Raw genomic sequence first — 24,307 nt, forward strand, 5'->3', positions numbered from 1 at the left:
TGTTCAGAGTATCAATTAAATTATCTCTGACAGAAGAAGGAGATGGGACTTGTGGAATGGCAAGGGGTAAGGGTTTTGTGGGGTAGTGGGAAGAGAAGTGATGAGGAAAGAGCCAGGTGTGTAATTTATAACCTGTGGAACATGGTCATTGGAGAGAGGAGGTTATTTAAATGCCACAAAATCCCTTCTGCTGTTTTACCTAAGATGGTTTTCTCTGCCTTAAATCTAATATATATATATTTTTAGTTTAATAAGGGTGATATAATAAAAGAATTCTTGATGACAAACGTAGAGTAACGTAGCTGTAACAGTACCACTTGGGTTTCTTTCTTTCTTTTTTAAAGCACTTAACTTGACCACGGTAGTTCCTGAGATCTCAAGGTGTGTTCCTCATGGTGGCGAAATTATGTTGTCTCCCTCTGTGTTTCAGTTTCCCATCTGCAAAATAAAGACAGCACTTCTTGGTACGCTCTGCTCTCATGGCTTCCAGTCTCAGTACTGCTGTCTGGTTTTGTTCATCACCCTCTGTTCAGAAGGTGGCGAAGCAGGGGAAGGAGGCATTTTGCAGAGCAGTGCTTGTTCTTGATCTAATTTCATCCCTCATAGAAAACTCCAAATTAACACACTATCTGTATTGTCTAGATAAATTATCCAACTTTATTTTGTTATGCTAATGGTGGTCCTGACACCACTCCCACTCCAGCATCTTCAGGTCAGGAGCACTTATAGTTTCATGTGCTGGGGGCAGCGCTGGTGATGCACGGCCAGTGGGATGAGCTGCAGGGCTGGCTGCTTAGCTGGAGATGTGTCAGCCTGCAAGTTCCTCCTCGGGGAGGTGGGAGAGACCTGGAGCAGGTCTCTGACTTGTCTCTGACTGTCTAAAGATCAGTGGAACCAAACGGAAGGCTTTAAATCAGGATGTTTCCTCCTGAGTTCCTGTGGGAGTTTAGCTCTCCCGGGAGAATCCAGTGCTGGTTTCTGAGGCAGGAAGAAGCTGAGCATTGATGCTGGTGTCTCACTCGTGGGCTGAAACTGTTTTGAATGCTTCCGTCTCACTTTTGATATTGCCACTAGAATTACAGTTAACATAGCCCTGCAATTACTGTGCCACAGATAACATAAGTATTTATTAGACTGTTTTATGTTGTGTTTCTTTTGTTTCAAATTAAGCATTTTTATAAGAACAAAAAAACAATGAACAGATGCAAGCTTTGAAGAGAACTGTATGTTTTCAGAATATGTGGCAATGGGTATAGTTTGATAGGTCATAATAACTTTCATCCCCTTGTGTGAGCATATTGCAGGTGTGTTGGATTCACAGCATGCTGTAGCTGCTATACGTAATTTTAAAAACTTTGTAAATGTAACAGCTAGGATTTTTTTTTTTCAGACATAATGTACTTTAAAAAAATGCAGTAGGGTGGTTAATTTAAGGCTCTTAAAGCAATTGCAAAACCAGATTTCCTTATTGGTATTCATTTTTTTTAATTTCTGCTGGACTTGGGGATGGATAATCACCTAGCAGCGTAAGAATGTATGATTCACAAATACCTCTTCAGCATGTCTGTTACATTCTGTTTTCCTTTGTTCCACAAAATCCCTTTGCTCTGTAGCGAATCCCACAGTACTCAAAGTGGAGAGCGCTTCTTGGATGAATAGCATCTTGTTGTAATCTTTTAATTTCAAATTCTTTTCTGTCCAAAACATGTTCTTACTGAGGCTTGGTCAGCTTGAAAAAAAAACCCAACAACAACAGCAACAAAAAACCAACTGATGAGCTATTTACTTTTAATTTTTGTCTTACTAAGCTTGATTATTGTTTTAATTATCCATTGTTATTGTTTGTGACCTTCCACTAGAATTGTTCAGCATGAGTTTAGAAAGATTCCTGCTTTTATGTGAGGAGGGCGTGACTGTGAGGAAATGTTTGTTCAGTTGGGTGGAACAACTTATCTTTCTTGTGCTTTTTGTGGGACATTCATCTTCTGAATGCTGCGGGACCACTTACTGAATTGTTTATTGCCTTTAGAAGAAAGGGGTATTTTAGATTCAGTGGATTGAATCCTATGTTTCCCTGAAGCCACCTGGTGATTTTCTTGACTGGGGTGAAATGCTTGAAGGAAAAATATGCTCTTAGTATCTTATCTTTGTATATAGGCAAAGAAGGAAGAAGTTGGGCAAACCTAAACGCTAGAGAAGATGCCTTTTGCAATCAAAATCTTTTAAATTTGGATTGTGCGATGTAGCCATAAGGCAGTAACTGAATGTGCTTTAATGAATAAACTATTAAAATTGTTCCTTTGTAACTTGTAGTTGCTGTATTTCTGTTTTGTGTCTTGAGGAGTTAAATTCCAGCATGGTAGAGTCAGGATTTTGATGTAATGTTGGAAAGCAAATGCTGCCAATTTGGAGTCCATGACTTTTGTAATTGGCGGCCCTACTGCGTTATCCATAACAAATGGGCAGTTCAAATGTTTTATGTTTATAGAACTAATTTCCTAATTTAAATGCCTATTTAAAAGCTCTGGTTTAGTGTTTCATTTCTCAGTGACCCTATTGTATTGAGGGACTGAGTTTCAGATCAGAGTCTTTCTAGATGTTACCCAGTAGATCTTAGGAGTACTGTACTGTCTGAAATATACTGAATGTGAAAAAAGGCAATGTAAAGCACTCTTGGATGCATACAAATTATGTGGGATACACTAGAGACTAGGACATGTTAAGTCTATGACTGAATAGCAACTACTGTAGAAAGTTTTATAGATGTGAAACGCAACCATTGTTCTGCAGGCCTGTGTATTAATACAGTTGTTTTTGAGGTAGTCCGTCTAATGCTGATATTTAGGGGGTGCACTTTTAAATGGATAATAATTTTGTGCCTAATATACTAGGTTGAACTTACAGCTTTTTCTATGAGAGCTGTATATATTAGCTGTATATATTAGTCAGCTGTATAGCTGACTAATGTTCTGTGCACCTGACTATATTTAGTTTCTCAATTTTAAGTACCTATCAATCTTTAAAAGTTACAGTCTTATGTTTTACATCCATGCAGGGTTTTTGAGTGGCTTCTTTGGGGCATGGAAGAAGCAAAATAACCAAAGGTTTGTCCTTTTTGTATTTTATCAAGATCTCAGTGCAATTACTTGATACACAGGTTAGATGCTTATTCTTCATGTAGCTGTGGCAAGTGTGTGTGTGTATATATATATGTATGTATTTGAACAAAATCACTTAGCTAAGGGCAGTGAAGGCTTCTGAAATTGTAAACTACAGAAACCAGAGTAATGTTTTAGAACATGCTCATTTGGGAACAGGTTTATGTTCCAGATTCTTAAAACCATCACCTCTTGTTTTAATCAGCAGCGTGCTTGTTGAAAATATGCTTAACCTCCTGGGGGGGAGACAAATGAATAATGTCCTACTTTTCATTAGAATCTCATTAGTTTTGCAGTTATGAGGTATAAATCAAAAAACATAAGCAAAAACAGCAGTTCCCAAAGCAGAGTGCTGTTTAGGTTCCTGCTAATGGATGTCTGGCTCCTTATACTTTATGTCGGTCTGAGACTGGAATTCAGTGGGGTACCGCGAGGTTTTTGGGCTTGGTCTGGTTAGTATAGATTGCACTAGAAAAATCCATCTGTTAGCATATGTGTGTGAAAGTATGTTTGGATTCGCATGAATTTGCATAGGTGGGAAGTCTGCTCACTGGGGTTTGCACACAGTGTATTTGAACACGCTCGGCCTGAAGAAGATATATTTTTCAAGAATTTGTCGTGATTGTGAAAAACATTTTAAAAAGAAGACTTAATTGAAACTTTCTGTCTCGGATGTGTTTTGCAATGCAGCAATTTTAATTTTAGTGGAATATTGACATTGTGAAACATTGTGAGATCTGAAAGTGGGCATGAAAAGAAGGGAAACTTAATATGTTTCCTTCACATGCAGTTTTTGCAAACTTATGGTAAACCGGATAGTAGCAAAAGCACAGTGGATTGTTCACGTGCAAATAAAACTTGCGGAGGTGAAGATGGGGAGTGCACTTCTTTCTGCATGTTACATACAGCATTCCGGGGGGAAATCTCCAGCGTAATAGATGGGTTTTCTTTTCAAAGCTGACTGTGGTGCTGCGCTCTCTGAGCTCAGTCCTCACAAACATGAGCTCTTCTCCGTCCTGTCCCTCTATTGCAGCACTCCGTTTCTGCTGGGCTCAGCAGACTTTTCTGTTGCAGAGGTGGAAATCCCACGGGAGAGGAGCAGGCTGCAGCCTGGAGGCTATCAGCAGTCCCGCTTCCTGGGAGCGCAGCGGTAAGAGTCGGGAGAAGCAGTTCGGCGGTGCAGGCGAATCCCTGCCGGTGGCATGTTCTGGTGGCGCCGTTAACCTGTGCGGCCCTGCTGTCTCCCAGGCCAGCTCACAGGCAGGGGCAGCACAGCCGTGCGCGTGTCGCGGGGAGCAGGGAGCAGGGACCATGGCCCGTCTGCTCTCACACCGCCTCAGGCTGGTGGGGTCAGGAGGGAAGCTGGTGAGAGTGTTCCCATTCGACTGATGCTGTGACTGCGTCCTGCTCGCCGGCTGTGGGTGGACTCTGCTGAAAAAACACCTTTTGTTGGTTGCTGTTTGTTTATGTACACCCAGGACCCACACAGGCCTCTGTGAACCAGGGAGGCTTTTCATACTGAGGCCTTCGGGACAAAGCTAGACTCGTTTTCTTTTTGCGGTTACCACTTGGCTTTTATGATAAATATAGGAGATAAAATATAGCAGTTCAAGGAGAGGAAAATGTCTCTAGCTGAACCAAATTCTATGGAAAACCAATTCTCCCTTTCGGTGTTACAACAAAAAGACAACCTATTTGCATTTACGTAACACCGAGCATGTGTAATTTTAAAAAGTGGGACCTTCTTTCTTACAAAAATGAACTCGCTGGGCCCAAACAGATTTAATAGCTGAGATTGGAGGGTGCATGCAAGTCTGTTCAAAATCTGTTGTAATTTGACGTGGACTTTGATTTCCTGCCAACCTGAAATGTAGGTCAGGAAAAACAGGTACTTGTTTCTACAACAACTGTTTGATTGCTGTGGTGTAACGTGCAGAAGCACTCTCTTTTTTTGAAAAAGATTTGCATGGATTTATAAATCTTTAAATTTAGAAAGGAAAATTGGTCTTTCAGTTTTTCCAGAAGCGCTTCATTCTTTCCACAATATACATTTGGAAATCTGAATGCTCTTCTGCTTGGAGAGCAGGGGAGAACGACAGTGGAATGCTAGCCAGTTTAAAATGCTTGACATTTTTTAGAGCAGCACAGGCCGCACTAAGAAGCATTTTGAACCTTTCCCTCCAGAGAGCCCTGGGATGCCATGTGGCCTCATTAACTTGGCTACTCCAGGAACAGATTGAAAGCTGCTATTTTCATGTATATTGTTTAAAACTTGGCTGCAGCGATGAGGTGGGGAGGGAACATGGGGGAAGGAAAACAAAAAACAGAAACGGGAGAGAGCAGGAGAAGGAGCCATAAGGCCAATATTGTCAGTTGTTTCGTTACAGATATGTACATTTTTGAAATTTTGCTAGGATAACATCATTTTGGCTTTTCTTTTATGTATTTCATTTGGGATGTCTTCTTTACACTTGCTGAGTTTAACTTGGATTGGGATGAGGAACTCATACAGATTTGAGCATGGCTCTGTAATGTCTCTCTTGGTGGTAGATTAAAAATAAAAATAGAGCAGTTTTGCTTTTTTTTTTTTTTTTCCTGCTGCGGTCTAGATGAGCATAAAGAGGAACAGGCTTTCCATTGTGCTGCTCTCCTGGGTTTCGCTCGGTGCCGAGTGAAGGATGGGGCTCCGCTCTGCCTCCCTAGAGGAGGCTGGCTCCCCCGGGGCCGCCGAGAGCTGTGGGTCAGGCCAGGCGCAGACGGGCAGGCACCCGAACCCCACTGGGCAGGCACCCGAACCCCACTGAGCAGGCACCCGAACCCCAGCGGGCAGGCACCCGAACCCCAGCGGGAGCTGCCGGTGCCGCGTGCGCCCTGCCCTGCATGAGCGTCCCCGCGGCCGAGCGAGACAGCTTCTGCCTCCTGTCTTGGCTGGGAGCAGGGCGCTGCCTGCGGTGGGCAACTGGATGCTTGCTGGAGGGGATTTCTCCTCAAAGCTGGTGGTCCTGGTGGGCCAAGAAAGAACATCATCCTTCTTGTGTTCCCTCTTCGTCCTCCACCTGCCTGCGGTTCGGCAAAGATTTTGGTAATAGGGTATTTTAATGTTCAAAACAACGATGGCCCTGCAGAGGACCATGAACTTTCTTTTGATGGACGTTGAAAGGTTTTCATTTTTGGATGTAATTCGTCCTTCCCGTACCGCTGCCTCCTGGAAGCATCGCGTTTCCTCAGCCTGACAGCAGGTGCGGGACCCAACTCCTGCTGCCAGGCTCTGTGTCGAGCACCGACCGCAGGCTGCGAGCCCACAGGGGGCCGTATCCTGGCCGCGTCCCCAGGGCTGTGGCCGTACTCCCCACGTGGTCTTGGCTTCCCCCCGTGAAGGACGGACGGTTCAGCAAAATCTACCTGTGTTCAGAGCAATTCGTTTTGGTTTCAGGCTGCTGCATTTGACTTCAAGATGTCACGTCTGGCTAGTCTAAACTTCCTATTGACAGTGTCTTGGCTGCTCTAAGTAGGAAACCAGAAGCTTTCAGGAAGGCCGTCTGTGACAGGTAGCAGTCATGCTCAATTCTGTAGGCATGCCAAAGATGCCAGGTGCTTGTTCAGAAGTGTGCGGGAGGGGGGACGCTGCCCTGCAGTCAGCCGGTGCCGTGTATACCTGGCCTCGGAGGTCATCTTCGGAAGAGGGACTGGAGCCTGTAATGGGTGGCCGGTGGCTTTTGCTGCTGTTGCTGTGCAGATGTAGGAACAAGCCTAATGCCACCCGATAAAAGCTTCGTCATTTGCAAGCTCTTTCTTCCTTCGTACTGAAGTCAAAAGAGGGCACTGGAAATGCTTTCGTTTTAGCATCTTTTGCAGTTTGTAGATCAATATAGTTTTAATTGTCGATTCTATCAAGGAATGGCTTCTTCTTCCCTGCTAATTGTTCGTTCGGCCCTTCAGAGGCCTGGGGACTGGTTAATGGCACGGTATCAGATTGATTGTTGCTGCATCTAAGGCGTTATTGTCTGAAGCTTGGCTTCTGATGCTGCGTGCGGCAGCAGCGCGCTGCGAGCAGAGGAGGATGACAGATGAGCAGAGGCTTCCTAGAGAGCAGGCAGCGCATCCCCCAGCTGTTTGGAAGAATTGAGGGAGAAAAAAAGGAGAAAGGCAGATTATCCCGTTATGTTTACAGGGCATCGGTCACACAAACAATGACTGTCCTCTTTGACAAGAGGATTGTTTAATTAGTTAAGGGTTTGATAAAGAGATGACTAAACATACAGTGCTCTGAAGGCATCTGCCTTTTAGTACAGCAGGCACGTCCTCCGTGCTAGTGCAGTACTCTTCTCTCTCCTCAGGAGCTCTGGAGACCTCCAGAGCTCTGTTCCAGTTCTCAGAACTGGTTGCTGTGAGCATATTAAATTGAATTTCTGTTATCTGAGAAACAGATTTAAATTATTTAGTTGCCTGTGAACTAGCTTTGATGATTCTGAGTGAGAAGATGTAAATTATACTCGGAAAGGTGTATTTTTAATATATATGTTCTAGTGTCCTTAGTCCTCTTATCTTCATAGCTTTTCCTTTGCTACTTTTTTCTTATTTTTAATTTGTGACAATCTTCACCAATTTAGATTCCCTCCCAGAAACTTTAAACTGGACCTCAATGCGAATCTGTGTAAATGGATCGTTAATTTCTTCATAGGTAAGCGGGTGTGAACCAGTGGAATTAAGAACACGTGTTGCAGTGGTCTTAAGTTCAGGATTGCACTGTCTGTGCCATGCTTCTGAACTTAAACATAAAATCCATTTTGAAATATAGAAATAACAGAATGAATTCATTTAGTATATCAAAATGCTGATGTTAGCACTGATTCCAGTCTACAAATCTCAGGATCAAGGAGTGTACAGAAATAAAATCAATATTCAGTATTTGTAAAGTGTTCTAGTTGAGCCATGAAATTTGCATTCATGTTATATTTAACTTCATGCTGCACTTAGAATGGGTTTCTTGTTTTTAAATTGGCATCTGCCTTTATAAACTAATACTGACAAATAATTGCACATGACCGATTCTGTGAAATAAGAAAGTGTTGTACAAATATGATTTTTTTTTTAAATGAAAGCTTTCTAATATTGTTCTGTTGTTGTATTGCACTCTTAAGGCATAACTTAGAAGCCACTTATTTCTTAGTGCATAGCGTTATTTTTAAGTTTTGAGCCTCCTTGTATTTTTTTCTTGGACGCTTTTTATTTTTTGTAGTGTTTTGTGACCACAAAACAAATTCTTTTAATCTACCAGAGTGTGAGTTGTTAGACGTGTGATCATGGCCAGAGACAATATGTATCTAGTGTTTTAAATTCACAGGGGGATCGTACACCAGGATTAACTGCCCGGCGTCGGGGACAAACTGCCGTTGTGTCTTCCAGTTATTGATCTCGCGCTTGCAAGCTTCCTCTTTGTTTGAGGGCGACAAGTGGGTAGGCTGTGCCATGCGTCAGCGTCCTTCCTCAGGCTGGGGAAGACAATGCATGGAACGTCGCAGATGGGCGAAAATGACAATAAAGCTGCAAATGCCGATTTAAGTGTGGGTCAGGCATGCCTCATACCTGTGTTTGTTTTCTCAGTGCTCCCGTCTCAAAACGTCTGCGCTGCAAGTTTGCCCCAGTCCTCAAGAATATGAGCTATTAATTAATATGTGAAAACAGAGATGCAGCCCTATGCTTAAACAATGTTATCTGGATGCAGACACTGCCCTGCACCTCTTGGGGCCTCTCCTGCGTGCACCAGCGCGGGGCTTGGTGCTGAGCGGCACCGGGCAGTGGCGGGGCTCAGCGAAGCGTTAGCAGCTGACGCCTGCTGTCTGCAGGGATCGCAAAAGTTTGTGCAGCCCCAAGTTGGTGCCTCACTTGCTAGAGTTCCGTTAGAGCTCTGTAGGGAGATGCACAGTGCTCTAAAAGAAGTTTTTCCTCCCAGTAAATAGCAAGCGGCTGTTAATTACTGTCGATGAGCAACTTCCCTCCTCCCTGAGCCTCTGGCTCAGGCCACTGTTGACCTGGCTGCTTGTGTCTTCCTGTTTTCCCCAGGCTCTTTAGACTGGTGGAGGTGGTAGAAGGACCTGTGAAGAAAACCCAGACCAAGCATCTCATCAGCACAGGTTGCTGCTTCATGCTTTCGTGTCAGTGACGATGGTATTTCTCTTCAGTATGAGCTGTGCCAACTTCACAGACCACAGCTTTGACAAAGGATATTCCTTCAGCATTTGAAGGGATTAATAATTTCTAGGAGTTGGCGATTTTCTGTTTCCAGCATGTTACCCCTGATTTCCTTGTTGCATCCCAGAAGGCTTTGGAGCAGGTGACAGGCACGATAAGGAGCAATTGTGCAGTCAGGCTTGCCTGCATGGAGAGGGAATGCTGCAGTTCCTCCAAAAATGTGCTGTGTCCATCCAGCACTATTTGAGAATGAAGTTAGTGGTTTCCTGAGTTGTGGTATGCCATCTTTGTTGGGGCAGGAAAATCCCACTTCTCAGGGAGGTCTTTTTTTCTGAGATTCACGTGGATGTGCTTTGAAACGTTACACCTTGGGCAGTCCCTCTGCTTCTGCCTTTTGCAGCACTGCTCTTCTCCGTTGGGGAGTTTCTTGTGTTTTTTTAACCAAATATTGCTGTCTATAAACACCATCAGGCTGCAAGAACTTTCTTCTCTGATAAAGAATTTAAGTAGCAACTTTCCTGCACCTTATTTCCACCACTGGGCTGATAAATTCCCTGAAGAGGGACAGGAACAGCCCACAGTCACATACAGCTTTTAAGAAGCTGGTCTGCATTTGTGCAGGGGATGCAGTCAGTCCATTGCTGAATGCAAAGGTACCTCAAACAAGACGGGAACACATGGGGCAGGTTCAAATCTTTTCAACTAGTGCCTTTCTTGTCAAGCAGGACCCTTGTCTGTTTTCTGTGGTCTCACCTCACTGAAACACCCTGCAGGGAGAGCTGTGCTTAAGGCTTTCCGCCTTGCTCTGCGCTGCACCTATTGCTTGAAGCTTGTTGAGAGACATTCCTCTGGGCATGTTCAGGAGACTGGACATGGACGGTTGGTACCTGTGTGCACATCTGGCTTCCCCTAGCTCTGTAGCAGAAGCACTCAAAGCTGGAGCGAGCTGTTTTGGTACCTGGATTGTTGCCACATTTTAGGTTTGTGACCTGTGACAGCATCAGGGTTATACAGATTTGCCCTCATTTGTATAAAACCTGATCTTTGAAAAAACAGCAGTTAATAATTGCAGGGGAGCTAGGGAGGGGAACGAGAGGGCTTTTCCTCTGAGGTAATGCATGCTCACTGCTGAGCACCTTTCCTAAGACAGCATGCATAGCTATAGCTCCCCTTCCACTTTTGAAGCAGTCAGGAAAAGTAGTTAAATAGCATCACAGTCCAGCTTTCCAGTGTGGAAGGCCACGAAGGGCAGATAGGTGGAGTAAGAGATGATGTTTGGGACCATCCTTCAAAACTTCTAAGAAAGTTTTAAAAGCATGTAAGAAAAGAATGCAATGCAAACAATGTCGAGGCGAGCAGACGTAGCAGAGCACCGTTCTGTTGTGAACGTCGGCCAAAGCACCCAACACTTCTGTTATCGTGCATCCTGAGGATGATGCACGGTGCCACTTTTGTTCAGTGTGCAGCCTCTTTGGGGCTTAAGAAGGAACTAGAGGTGCTGGTCCCTCTTCAGGTGAGACACACACATCAGTCCTGGGCATTCTGAGCGTGTAGCATCCTGTTCCTTTTACCGACCACGTAAGCAGACATCCCACAATGTCGCCTCCACAGTGCCTGCCAGCAGCATGGAAATGGAGTTGGCTGGATTAGTGATATTGAAGAAGTTATGATTCCCTTTTCATTTGCTTTTCAGACCCTGCACTTTCTGGTAGGCATCTGCATGAACAAACTCGCAGAATGGAGAGCTTTGCTCCGTAGGGTGGGATCTTTCTCCTGTGGTTACTTTGATCGAGTGAGGACTTGTGCGTACATAAAGCTTAATAAGAGAGGCACTTTATGGCATTGTGGCAAAGTAGTGTAGACGCACACTAGCTTGAAGTAGCCAACTTGCTGCTCTGTGAACAAGTGAATTAGGTTAAATCACCCCTGAGCAGACATGGAATTTCATGTTGAAATGAAAAAGGAAAGAATCCTGATCTTTGCAAGCGGTTGCCCACAGCTTTGCTATTTAACTTTGAATGTGTTGCCAGCTGTTCAGAAGCCAAATCATTTGGCAGACATAAATCAGATATTCCTACCCATGCCTAAAGGAGAATAATATGTTGGTTCTAACATTTGTATTATTTTATGGGTCGATTCATCATTACTTAAAGGTCTTTCAAAAGGTGGTTAAAACTATGCATAAACCGTAGTACTTTGTGAAAAATTAGACCATGATTATTGCAACTATAACTGCAGCTAGTAAATCATAGTGAGAAAAACACATGCCTTTCAGGGTAATAATACTGTTTATGGATGCGCAACAATGCAAAAGTTGGCTAATGCAGCGTTTTTCTCAACTTCTTCTGAAGATAATAGTAGAGACTTTTGTAGCATACTGGGATCTCCTGGTCTGTGCAGCCAGTCTCATGCACAGTGCTGTACATGCTGCTTCTTGGACATAAATCTGAGCCATTGAACTCGGGTACACTGTTCCCCCTGAAACTGTATGACTCATTTGCCGGGTGGTGATGCAGAAAGAGGATGGAAAGTCAGAAGAAGCAGCAAAGGGCAGTGAGAGGGTCGCTGGAGACCCATTTTCCAGACATACTCAAAAGCAAATGGAAGGCCTGGCTCCCGGTGCAGGTGTTTGAGGAATGGTTTGTTGGCTACACGGTGCCAACCTACAAGGTATGTTGCGAGAAGAACTGAACCTCAACTTCCAAATTTTCCTTTATCCTATGTGAAAGTTGTTTCTGCCACCAAATACGACCTTGTTATTCCAACTCGTGGTATATATAAACACTGCATTGAAAGCCTGCTGACTGAGGAAGACCTTCTCAAGCTTATTCAGGAGTTAAAAGGTGAGGAAGAACTCTCCCCCAAAGGAGTTTTGAAAGCAACTTATCGCACGTGACATAGATAACACTGAAATGGCTTGGGAAGAGATCCAAAATAAGGCGCACAGTTTATGGTGAATAGCGTGGTCAGAATTTATTCTGACTTTCTGGGATTTGTCGTTAGCGTGCGCTCCAGAAAGATACTGTTTCTCTGGCTGTGGGTGCAAGCAGAGGAGGCATACAAGGCAAGTGTTGTGGAGTTGTTGACTTCATCCTCTGAATGCTTGACAAAGACTTGATTGACCCTGGGAAGCAGCCTTACTTGGTCTTGTCATCGTTTGGTGATGACAGTGAAAAAAATAATTGCTCAGAAAGAATCACTGAGAACCCTCACACTGAAGGATTAGTACAAGGTTTTTAGTCCCTTAGATGTAGTAGTGGAAATTGTTCAAGACAGTGGTCTTCTCAGTGCTTGGACAAGGCCACCAGTGCATTGTAAGATTTGATCTTGTATTATAAAAAGATCTACTGGTCAAAACCTCAGGCCAGTAATCAGTTGTCCCTTCTTTTATATTTTAAATAGCAGGGAGGATCTTCAGCCACTGTGAAGCCAGTGTCTCCTTCAGCTTTAGGTCACTATAGTTGCTGGTTAGTTGATCCCTGGTGGCTGCATCTCCTGCATCTCCATTCTCTGTGTCATCTAATGTTCCTCCCTCCTTGCTGCCGTCTGCCTCAGCATGTCAGACCACTCTGAAACTCATGTTGCACCACGTGAGCTTTTACTTGAAATGTCACTTAGTTTGATAAGAAGTTCATGAAGTCAAAATGTTATTTGCATTTCAGGCATTTAACAAAGAGGATATTCCCTCTTTGAAGGAGATAGGAGGACCCATGCATAGAGATGCCCACATCAAAGTCAAACATAAATAAGAGGTAAAACTTACTAAACCGACAGGGTTCATGTTGTTAACAAGGTATATCAGCTCTCAGGTGAGAAAAACCTGAAGAAAATATAGGTCAAGTCTGATAAGATAACCTAGAAATTAAAATGCCAATAGCTTGTGGGATTCCTTCTGAATTCTGGAAATATTTACAAGACGTACCAGCAGTGCCTTTGGGAGAAAGAAAAGGCACTTCTCACCAACTTGAGTGTTGCCTGGATCCTGTGTAAGCTTCAGACCTGCTGCCTTAACTCCGGTCCAGGACGGAAGATGCGGAGCTGCAGACAGGATCCGAGGGATTTGCTAACAACAGGGATAACAGAGGAAATGTTAATTTGAACGGAAATCCTTGGATTATTGTGCTTTGATTCTAGTAGTGTTTAGGCCTGGTCTGGAATGAAAGTAATCATGAAGAAATCAGCATGGTATAGTTTAAGGTCCTCTGGGTGAATAGAAAGGGAGATCAACAAGGGAAGCAGGTCAAGATAGAGAAGATTTACTGGATTGCTGACGTTACCCATTCATCCAGTAAAGGGTTATGTTTTAGTGCTGCGTCTACAGCTACAGCTACTCAAGCAAAGCCACCATGAGAAGGAAAGCTTCAACTCTGTTTTGTCAAAGACAAACCTTCCTCCCTCCCTCCTTCCCTAAATGACATGATTCCTAAAATTGTATCCATCTTGTCTGGGATTTTGCTCAAGCATCTGTCAATTGGGAAGTGATTATTTTTACTGCATTTTTACCAACATGCTTGTGCTTCCAAAACTCTCTAGTGCAGTTACGGCTGAAGAATCTTGGTGATCCCTGAGGATCAGCCCCCAAAGTGAAGCATTCGGCAGGAGGCGAGAGTTCAGATCATGTTCCTGCATGCACTGATGATCGGTGTGCGTTACTGCTCTGACTCATGTCTGCTGGCCAAACAGCTGCAATAATTTAAGACATGACTGTCCCCCGCTGTTTATTAGTGCTGCAGAAGGAATGTGTCCTTCTATCTCAGTATCTCTAGTTCAGAGCGCAGCAGTTCCGCACAAATACTTTCACCCGCTGTTCACATTAATATGCCAAAACGAGAGCCGAGATAGCCGAGGCATCTGACGTGCAGACTTCAGCCAGCTGTGCTCACAGGCAGCCTCTCCTGGCAGGGAGAGGTGGGGTGAGCAGCTGGCGAGAGCAGTGGCTTCAGCTGTCACAGCCACGCTTCCAGAGCCCCTCAGTCAAAGCCCTTGAGAAGCGTCGGACTCTGGAGGACGGTTAATGCATTAAAAGAAGAAAATGAATAGGTTTAAGCAAGATAGTGAAGCTTCCTCAGCAATCCAGGAGAAAACATTCACGTGCTGTCCCCCCAGAGCACTGGACAGATGTTAACAATGCTGGCTTCGTTGCTTAATTGTGGTGTCCGAACTTGAAATCAGAATGCTGGGAAGCAGACAAAGGTCTTGAAGTCAAAATGGAACCACTCCAGCTCTGGTTTGGGAGATAGCAAAGTCACGTATTGAGTCTGTAGGGTTGTTCTGCTTATGGAGTTAATATGAGGTTATTCTAGGACTGGAAATAAGAGAGTAAAGAAAGATTATTTTGGGCAGTAGTTGGGAAGCACTCAAGTACTGAATTGTCAGCATTTACAGTAACTGCACTGTATCTCCTAGTTAGGACGTACATATTACTGTTACAATCTTGATTATTGCATCCCATGGCTTTTTAAAGTTTCTTTTTCAAATCTTGTGCATTGTAGTGGTTCTCAGTCATGGCCAACAACTTAGAATTAAATTTGTAAATTGTGTGCCACCCTGACCTGTTTTCGTACATTTTAAAACCTTTTTTAAAACTTCTGTTCTGGTTGAAATTCTGCACTGTGCATTTCCAAAGTTCGCTCATTTTTTGAAGGTGTTTGGAAGTAAAGTGCTACATTGGGGTTCTGTGTACTGAAGTGGAGAACCTTTGTAGGTTAGGTACAACCTTCAAGAGCTTGAAATAGCATTTAGAAATTTAGTGTTCAGTGTCTATATAGCCTGCAAAAATGTACTTTGGTCTACCCAGTGTAAGCCAACTGGCAAGCAGGGCTTATTCTTCTGGCCTTTTCTTCATTTGAATACAAAAAAGCAAGCAGCAGAAAAATGCAGGTAAGAGTGAGGCTGAAAATCAACCTCCAAAGTCAACACCTCTCAGAAGATTAGGTTTCTATTTCTCTGCTACATTTACACAGAATATTCTCTGCTCTTAGTGTTTGTTGCTCAACTTGAAGCTTAAAGTGCAGCACAGCGGGTCAGTATGCATCACATCAGTGACTTAGTTAAGCAAAGCCCTTCACTTCCAATATCTGCTGACTGCACAGAGTCTGGGTGCAAATATTTCAGCGTACCTGCATCCCTTCGCTTGGGACCCACGTGCTGGACACGTTACGGGGTCATGCTGGGTACGTGGCAGAGGTCTGTGTGACCACGTCCTCCCTTGCCTGCCTTTCTGCCAGGTTGCTGTGGCGCGGAGCCCCCCTGCCAGGCGCAGCTCTCACTGCCAGGTTCTGCAGCCGCTTCTGCCCCTCTGCTCCCTGCTCCTCCTGCCCAGCCGAGGGACCTCAGGGAGTCACAGTGCTACGGGAGCCATGGGAGAGGTGTGGGGTGCGGCCCGCGGGGGGAATCGTGCACCAAGAGCGTGGGACTGGGGGTCTGCACAGTTCGCTGATGTCAGAGCCTGACTGTCACGCTTTGGTTTATTGTGCTTTTTGTTCTCCAAATCGGTGTTGGAGTTTAGGTCACCTCCCTGGGACATGCCTTTTTGGAAAGAAGGGAGAGGATAGGTGCTGCATGCAAGGTGGTGGAGGTCATTGGTAGGTGGAGAGGATGGGAAATACAAAGGGTTTTAAGGTAACACAGCTATGAAGAGTAGGGTGGCTTCCTTTATGTAGCGGGCTCAGTTACCAGAGCAAACCAAGAGGAGGGAGGTGCATCTGTGATTAGTATTATCTTATGGAAACATCTGGACAAACAAATGGGAGAGAAGAAATTTGAAGTCATATCATGTTCATGTAGCAAAGGAGGTGTGATTATGTTGGCAGTATATGACTTTTCCAGCTTGAAACTTCTCTGATTGCACTGGGCACTGGATGGGTCTGCAGGGATGAGCACCTCGGTGGTGGTTTGTCAGTAGAGGGTGCCAGAGACCAGAAAACAAAGTCACGCTCTTTCAGCCTCCGAAGGGAAAAGCAGGTGTGAACCACAAAACCTTGTGGTCCAGAGCCAGCATCCTCCCCTGGGACCAGGCTGTGGCTAGAGAGCCACCTTGGACACTGGGGAACATGCTTGCAGCCTTGCGCTGGGCTTCAGCAGTGCCTTGGGCTGTGCTGGCTGTTTGCAGGGTGAGTTTTCCAAGAGACCGAATGTGACTGATGTGTGAGAACAGCGCGATGATCAAGGAGAGCTTGCTCTGCAGAGTGGGACCTGATCATGTCGCTGGTGGAACAGGAGGACTTCATAAGTACTTTGGAAAGGTGGAGGCAAATAAGAAAAGGCAGAGAACAGCAGCTGTAGTCCTGCACTTGAATTTGTAGACAGTATTTGCACACGCTGTTAGCCTGCGGGAGCCTCTTGGTGGGAGTGGAGGTTTGCAGGTGATGAGGCACACTGGTCTGGGAGCCCTTCAGAAGCTCAGAGCCAGCAGTAAGGTGACAGGAGACCATGGGCAAGCTTTTTTCTCTTGATGCAATGAGCCTCTGTGGCAATTAGCTTCCAAGAAGCGAGATAGCAAACTGTCTCCCAAGTAATTCTGGAGGTGGCAGGAATACTTAAAAGAGCCTTGTATTTACTTTGTCCTCCGTAGTTGTGACTCTTTGGATTTACAAGAAAAAAAGACAAACATTATTCTTACCAAATGCCCTGATAGGCAAATGTCTGGGCGCAGATCTGCGTGGGACAGGCAGCAGCAGGAGCCCTGCCTGAGCGTGCGAGTGCCTGGGCTCTTTCTTCTAACTCACGTGTGCTTTAGGAGTCACCGTGTGCCTCAAACGGGAGAGCTTTAAAGCAGAAAGCACTGAAGCATCATATTTAAAGGTCTTTCTGTTTTCAGGAGGTCAAGTCCAAGCTATGAATTTTTCTTTGATTGCCTTCCTTTGGAAAGGAGGATTCACCTCATCGCAGGGGGTTCCGTTAGATTGCTTCTGCCCACCCTGTGGTACAAACCCTCCTTGCAGCACCGCTGCAAATTGACTGAAGTGCTTTATCTCTTCATTACCTTCAGCCAGACGCTGCTGGTAAACTCTGCCCTAGCTGGAAGGGACGGGGTGACCCAGCTGTTTGAAGCTGCTGCTTTTCTAACGGAGGCTCACCTCTACTATCAGGAGCAAAGCATCCTGAAGTGAGCTGCTGGCCTGCGACGTGCACTGTCAGCTACAGGCTGAAAAGGCTGGGGGGAACTTCTCGGTTTCTGATGGTGCTTCGCAGGGCGAGTACCAGCATGCGCCAGTTGTTTTCTTCTTGGTATGCTGTGGATGTCGAGGACGTGCTGGACATGTGTGCAGGAAGACATGCTCTCTGGTGTGCAGGGCTTTCTCCATGGGTTCAGTTTTTATTTATGCCTGTGGTGTCACAACAATTTGCTTATTATTGATATTACTTACTTGAACAGGAACTTCCACTAAAAATACATTTGTGCCGAACTGGTGGGTTTCACCGTGCTGAGGGTGACAGCTTTGATAATACAACAGACTTTGATAGGCATCTGATGATATTTTGTCAGCTGCTTTCTAGTTCTAATGTCAGAAGTAATGAGGCAAAAGGAGGTACTCTAGAACAGCATTACCCTACCGACTTCTGTTGTATTTGGTCTGTTTCGAGCCTTCAGCTGTTCCAGTGAATCTTATGGTAATAATCTCATTAAATGACTTCCTTAAATGTTCAAAAATCAACGACCATTTTGTAAAAACTCCATTAAACTGAAGCAGAGGAAGAGCAATCTCCTCGTTGGGATGAATTAGGTAACCTGGATAAACTCGGTGAGCGCAGGAGGCGGCTGTTAGCTGCGTGGTCTCGTCCTGGGGGGTTCCCACGGCCACGGCTGCCCTCGCGGTGCTGCGCAAGCCACCTCTGGATGGCTCGGGAGGGAGCTCCTCAGCCCACCGTGGTGGTGGAGGGCTGAAGTTGCCCGTGGCTCTGTGCACTGGAGCAGTGTTGCTTGTAGGCACTGGCCTTCTGCTGCTTTTTTTTTTTTTTAATTCCTTTTTTTTTAATTTGCTGGTTCAGTACCTTTTTTCCCATAACCTTATCATAAAGAAATGAAGCTTCTATCTCTGGGTAGTGAGAAGATCTATGTGATAAACAAATGACTGTAAAATAGGTGGAACTGCTATTTGCATTTCAGCCTGAGCTACAAGGGGACCTAGCATATGTGACTTTTTTCCGCTTTGAAATAATGTAGGCTACTGAGATTGCTTGTAAACAGTCTCAGTACAAAGAGGTCTGAGGTGACGGAATTCAGGAATGGGGCAGAGGCTTTGGCTGCTGTAGCTTAGCAGTCTGTAGTTTAGTGCTGGGCAGAATGAAATACTGGGTTTGTGGCTGGCCCCAGGACTGCTGAACTGGGTTTAGTAGAGGAATCAAAGTCTGAAAAGGTCAATGAAAAGACACCCGTGCACTTTGGATGAGGCTTTTGGTAGGGCTTCTGGGGCTAGCCTTACCAATGCTGCTCATTCGTTTGTTTTCTAGAAAGGGATCTGTGCTGCTGGATATCTCTGGCTGTGTGTTCTGCAACAATAAAGCAATAAAAGCCAGGTTGCAAAAATGTGAGGTAGGCTTAGAAATCACAGTATGGAGAAGAATACAAATAAACATCGCTTCCTTGTAGTTGTCTTCTTCTTTCTAAAGCTTTAAGTTACTCTCACTTCATATTTTCAAATCTTTTTTCCGTCACCAAGCAGAATAGAAACCTACTTCTTGTTTTGGTGACACTGTTTTGTGAGGAGAGAGAAGATTTTTCTGCAGGCCCTCCACCCAGCTGCTGGGCTTTGAGGGAGGCACCAGCTGTGCCAGGGCTCGAGAAAGCCTCGCTGGTGCAGCCCCCGCAGGGCACTAACGCGCGCGCTGGGCGAGATTTGCTGCTCACTGCTGCCTGCTGGGCTCAGGGTTCGGGACTCTCCTTTGCGCAGTGCTGGGGTGGCCCTGCTTGAACTGAAATCGCGTAAAAGGAAGCCAGTGGCCTCCAGTTCCTCGTCTGGTGTTATCTGTGGCCTCAGCTGTTACTGAGGAAGCAGGACCATGAACTCTGCTGGTCAGGCTGCAATGCCCCCCGACCCAGCGTCACCTTTGGGGCAGTTACGAAGTGAGGGCAGTGCAACTCTCAGACACGTATGAGGCCTTTTGCTTCAGAGCATATGTGTTATTCAGGACGGCTGCTACAATCGTCGGCTCATTTTGCTTAAATATGAAGCAAAACTCTCCTGCCTGGCACTCATCCCGAAATCAAGAGCTCAACAGCACCCACACCTGCTCTGGAGAAAAATCAGACGTCTCTGGTGAAGCAGTTTGGCAGCAATTTGCTGAAGCTTTTTACTTCACCTGTTCTCTGCTCGTTGCCGTATGGGAATACTTTGAACCAGGCAGAAGACATCCATAACAGTGACTGCCTTCTAATACGCTGTTTGTTGTTCCCCGTTGTAAACTGATGGCAGCATCCTGCAAGGTGCAAGATGTGAAGTTGTGCTTTCCCTCAGGACACACTTGGGCCTAACTAGGGCTGACCAAACACACCCACCTTCCAACCCTCTTTAAACACCCCAAGAAAAACCACCCCACAAGCTTGATCCTGACTGCAAAAATAGCAGACAAAGAATGAGAGGATAGCCTTTTTAATGAAGAACAAATGAACTACATTTAATACTAATTCCTAACATATTCTCATATGATGGGGAAATAAAAACAACAAACAAACAAACAAAGGCTGGAGTGTTTTTAAATAATTCAAGGTTGAAAGAGGCCTCGGAAAGCAATTGGGACTTTTTCTTACTGTTCAAGAGAACAGAAGTAGTGCTTCAAAGTGTCTTCTGGCAAGAAACCCTCACTTTAATAAATTATTGGATGCGTCTGTTTAGTGCCAGTGACTTGAAAAACTGTGAAGCAATGTAGAACAAAATGGAGACAGGTATCCTGCAACAAGCAGTGTTTTCTGTTGGGGTGAATAACGGAGAACAGTCTGGGGTAGACGATGTTTCATTGGAAATCTCAGCCTTGCCTTTGGGCAATGAGATTTGTCTGTGTTCAGCTGTGCACATCCCAAATGCAAGGAGTCTTTTCTTAATGTACAGCCCTCAGCAGAATCGCTGAATTGAGAAGTGTCTGACTCTGTCGGACTCTTGTTTCCATGTAGGTATATGAAGATAAAACCGCAGGTAATTGAAGTAACCCAGAAAGAAAGAGTAGACAATGGATTCAAAACGCCAGATTTCAAAGCAGTGTCATTCGTCTTTGTTTAATACTGCTGCTTTCCCTGACAGTTTCGGATGTGTTTCTCCATGTGCTATGGGACAGCAGAGCTATATATTCAGTTCTGGGGGAAAACCAATGATAGAGCAGGGGATTGAAGTAGTTGAACACAGACGCCTTCGCCTGAGGTGGTCACCGAGTCTCTAGGCAGTCAGCAGAGAGAAGCGGGTGCTCCACGGACGTCTGCTTAGAGCTGTGCCCATTGCGGTGCACCCCCTGAGGTGCCCCTATCTCCCCTGGTCGGAAGGGAGCCCCGACGGCCAGGTGGGATGCAGGTATCTGCTTGTGATAGATGGATCCCATCCAAAGTGCCTGTGGAGAGGGGCTGTGTGTCTCCAGAGCTGCACTGATACACCCTGCGGTTGGTTTGAGAGCTGTGATGTGGGGATCGCTGTGGCCTTGGAGTTTAATGAGCAAATATAGGAGCTAGTTGTGGGGAACAGAAGCTTGGAGATGTACATGTGGGTACGTGGTAGGATGGCTGCCCTCCGGCCAGGCTTCTCCAGAGAGAAGACTCTTCCTTCAGTGGGGCTGGTAGCTCCATCAGGGCCTTTGGGGTGCAGCCTGTGTCTTGGGGCTGTCCTGCACCCCGTGCACCAGAGGCTGAGCACGTCTTGCATGGGTCTGCTCTCGTGGCAGCTCTTTGCAGTTAGCTGGGCGTATCTGATGTGTTGTTTAACAGCTGTTCTAGATTGACAAATGTGAGTCCAGGACATTGTGACTGAAGGCTTGGGTTTGGTTCCCTGCCCCTCAGAAGTCAGTCCTTCTGGAATTTCTATACAATGATATTTAAAAGGGGGTATAAAAGAAATTTTGTCAGAGTTCTGGGAATCTGCCCAGGCGCGTTTGTGTCAGTTACTCTGGTGGGCTCCCTTGGGACACAACCTGAAAAGCCATTGCTTGCAAGTGGGGAAATTCTTCTCCTTTGCCCAACTGCTGAACAGAGCCAAATTCTTCAGAGTCCGGGACCATGAACTTGCCATTTCAGTGGGTTTGTGTTCTTTGGCAGATCACGGATGAATTACAACCCTTTTGTTTTTTAGGAGGCTAATGGGGAAAACTGTGTTTAGGTTAAAAGTATTTGCTCCGCTGATATCTTCTTCCTGCCCTTCTCCCCCCTCCCCCCAGTTTTATTTTGGCTGAAGACCTTAAAGAAAGAGCAGGCCCTTTGCTGTTGCAAGATGTTGAGATAATTCTGACCCCCCAAGGCCACATTTTACAGCTGCTTGCACTTAGCAGCTTAGTGTGTGATGCTACAAAAGGTGACCTTCGCAGTGCCTAGTAAGAATATAAACCTTTGAATCTCCCCTCTCAGAGTGACGTATACCTAATGCTCAGTGTGGGCTAGATGTTTCTGAAGTTACGTATCATCTTCAGAAGACAAGGAGGCTATTACTCTGAGGACATCCGGATGTGCTGCTTGCTCTGTGTAATGTCCTGCTTGATGGTGCCTTCCTCATACTGCTGCTAACAACAAAAAACAATATGCTGATGTACCTTTAGTCTCTTGTACAGTGACTTAAATCACTTGTTGTTATTCCTAGTACATTTGTATTTTTCTAAGCATTTGTGTTCCACCAGCACACTCAGAGTGAGTACTCTCAAGGGGGAATTTCCTTCCTGATAAACAATTCTGCAATGTGATTCAGCAGGAAGGATGTTGTGGTTAAGGCACTGGATTGGGATTTGGGAGACATGGGTTCTGTTCCCAACTCTACCACAGTCAAGATGTGATGAGTGGAAGGGCAAGCAAACAAAGAGGAGGAGCTGTTTAGCTGTGGCAAGAACATGCTTTCACATTGACTGTCTAGTTTGGAGGTTAGATAGGTCTGTTTTTGGGTTTAGTTAATCAAGTAAACAGTGATAAAGACTCCTGTATGTGCAACTGAAATCTGAAAGCTAACCTTGCAGTACTCCAGGAATCTAGATTTAGTTTTAACTCATGTAATGACTTTCACGAGGTTTCGGATACCACTGTTCAGTGTTTCTTAGTTGACTTTAATTTACCAATTCCCTGTTAAGTTCTCTGATCTCTAGGCAATGTACTATGGTTTCCATGAGAAGCCATATGCTCATATAGTTTCTACGCTATCTTGTATGCTTACATGCCAAAGCTACAGACCATACATATGATATTTCCTTTGTCATACAGGGTGAGGTTCCTATAGTTTGATCGTAACACTGCATCTTTCTTTTCAGAAGCAAGAGCTTGGACTACCAACTCTGAGCTGTAGACTATTAAGCTCAGCATCTTAATTCGGTGCCACCTTTGGGAGGATGAATCAGGAGAGCGACTCAAATGATGAGCCTGCTGGTGAGTTTTCTGCTTCTCGAGACATTTGCCTGTCTCTGGGTCATTCAGCATCATTTGCTTTCCATTTATTTTCCTTAGTGCTATTGGAGGAGAATGCTGAGTCACAAGCAGAGCAGAAGCTCTGAATTCGATTCCACATTGCATATCATGAAGGTGACCAGATCTTTGAGGTTGCTTGGGTACACAGCTAGATGTCAGCATTCTTATATTTCAGGTTGAAAATTTTTAAAACAATTGTTTCTCTAACTTCCCACAAATTCAGAAGTGTCCCATCTTATTAGTATATTACACAACTCATTCAGATTTCATCCATACTTCAGTTTTCTCATGAATTGCTTCTGTAATTGCTATAAAAAGTAAGACTTGGGGAAGATGCACACACATTCTGTTGTCATGTTATGTCCCACAAAGTTTCAGTGTCAGGGTCATTGCCGCAGAGATGGAACAGACAGGAATTTGTTACTTACTCTGGCTCAGTTCTGCCAAGAATTTCCTCTCTTCTTCCATCCCCTTCTTTGGTTACTGGAAGTCAGTATCATCTACTACTTCTGGATGTTTCTGCAAAGGAGAAGTGCCTGGGAGACACACAAGCCAGAAGCAGCGCCTGACAGCCTCCCAGGCTCTTGCTCAGCTGTGTGCTTTTTTGGATGTGTAAAGGAGCATTCTTAGTTCTGACGTGAGGGCTATTTTTTGACAGTTTTCATTGTTCCCCACTCTTTGTTAATGGGTGAGGTCTTTTTGTCTGATGCCTTTTTCAGAAATAGGGGCTGATATAGGAGCTGTCGGTTTATTTTTTTTTTTCTTTGTAACATGTCCTCCCCTTTTTGGACTTGTTCAAGCAAACCCATCCAGACTATATCTGCCTGACAGGATTATTAGGATATCCTCTTACTGGGGTGGCAAAGAAAGCGGTCCTCATAGCCACCATTCTTCTGCCATTCTGTTTTACTGTCACAGCCCGCATGGGTGTATGCAGTGTAGGTTGGTGAGTTTGGGATTCAGAACATCTGCCTACACTGAGAATCTTGCTGTTGTCTGTGGATTTGAATCTGGGATTTCAAGAATGGAAATTTTAAGAAAATTCTTCTGTTAGCTTGGAAGAAAAAGAGATCATTTATTGTTCCTTACAGTCCTGCCAAGCTGGCTATGGGGCTGAGAAGGGAGAATCTGTATTCTGTATTACTCTGCATGCATTTTTTTTTACTGTGAACAGATGAAGATTGCATATCAGGATGCCATGCAAATTCATGAGTCATCTACAAAAGGACTTGGAGGCAGGATCTTTGGAAAAAGGCATTCAAGGAGGCCTTCCATAACACAAATCATCCTGGGTGCTCATGAGAGAGGTGTGGATCACATGGTCAAAATACTCACAGGTTGCTCATTGCAACATTATTTTTCTTGGGGTAATAGAAAA

At 44.9% G+C, this 24,307-nt stretch overlaps 1 protein-coding gene across 26 annotated transcripts in view; it reads left to right on the forward strand.

The window, feature by feature from the left end:
- The window catches only part of EXD3 (exonuclease 3'-5' domain containing 3), a 300,821-nt gene that overhangs the window by 43,840 nt on the left and 232,674 nt on the right, over positions 1-24,307 (forward strand). For 22 of the 26 annotated variants that reach the window (XR_010826103.1, XR_010826104.1, XM_066980892.1 and 19 more), the window contains one exon: positions 22,776-22,890. The exons of 2 other annotated variants lie outside the window; for them this stretch is intronic. Coding sequence is in view for 22 of the 24 variants with exons in the window: in XM_066980892.1 (XP_066836993.1) it covers positions 22,854-22,890 (37 nt within the window). In the remaining 2 variants the exon portion in view is untranslated. Of the gene's footprint in view, positions 1-5,810; positions 6,707-22,775; positions 22,891-24,307 lie in introns of those variants that run through there. 2 more of the 26 variants (XM_066980896.1, XM_066980904.1) reach the window with 1 other exon arrangement.

The sequence above is a fragment of the Anser cygnoides genome, chromosome 20 (assembly GCF_040182565.1).
Source record: "Anser cygnoides isolate HZ-2024a breed goose chromosome 20, Taihu_goose_T2T_genome, whole genome shotgun sequence".
In the NCBI taxonomy this organism is placed as follows: Eukaryota; Metazoa; Chordata; class Aves; order Anseriformes; family Anatidae; genus Anser; species Anser cygnoides.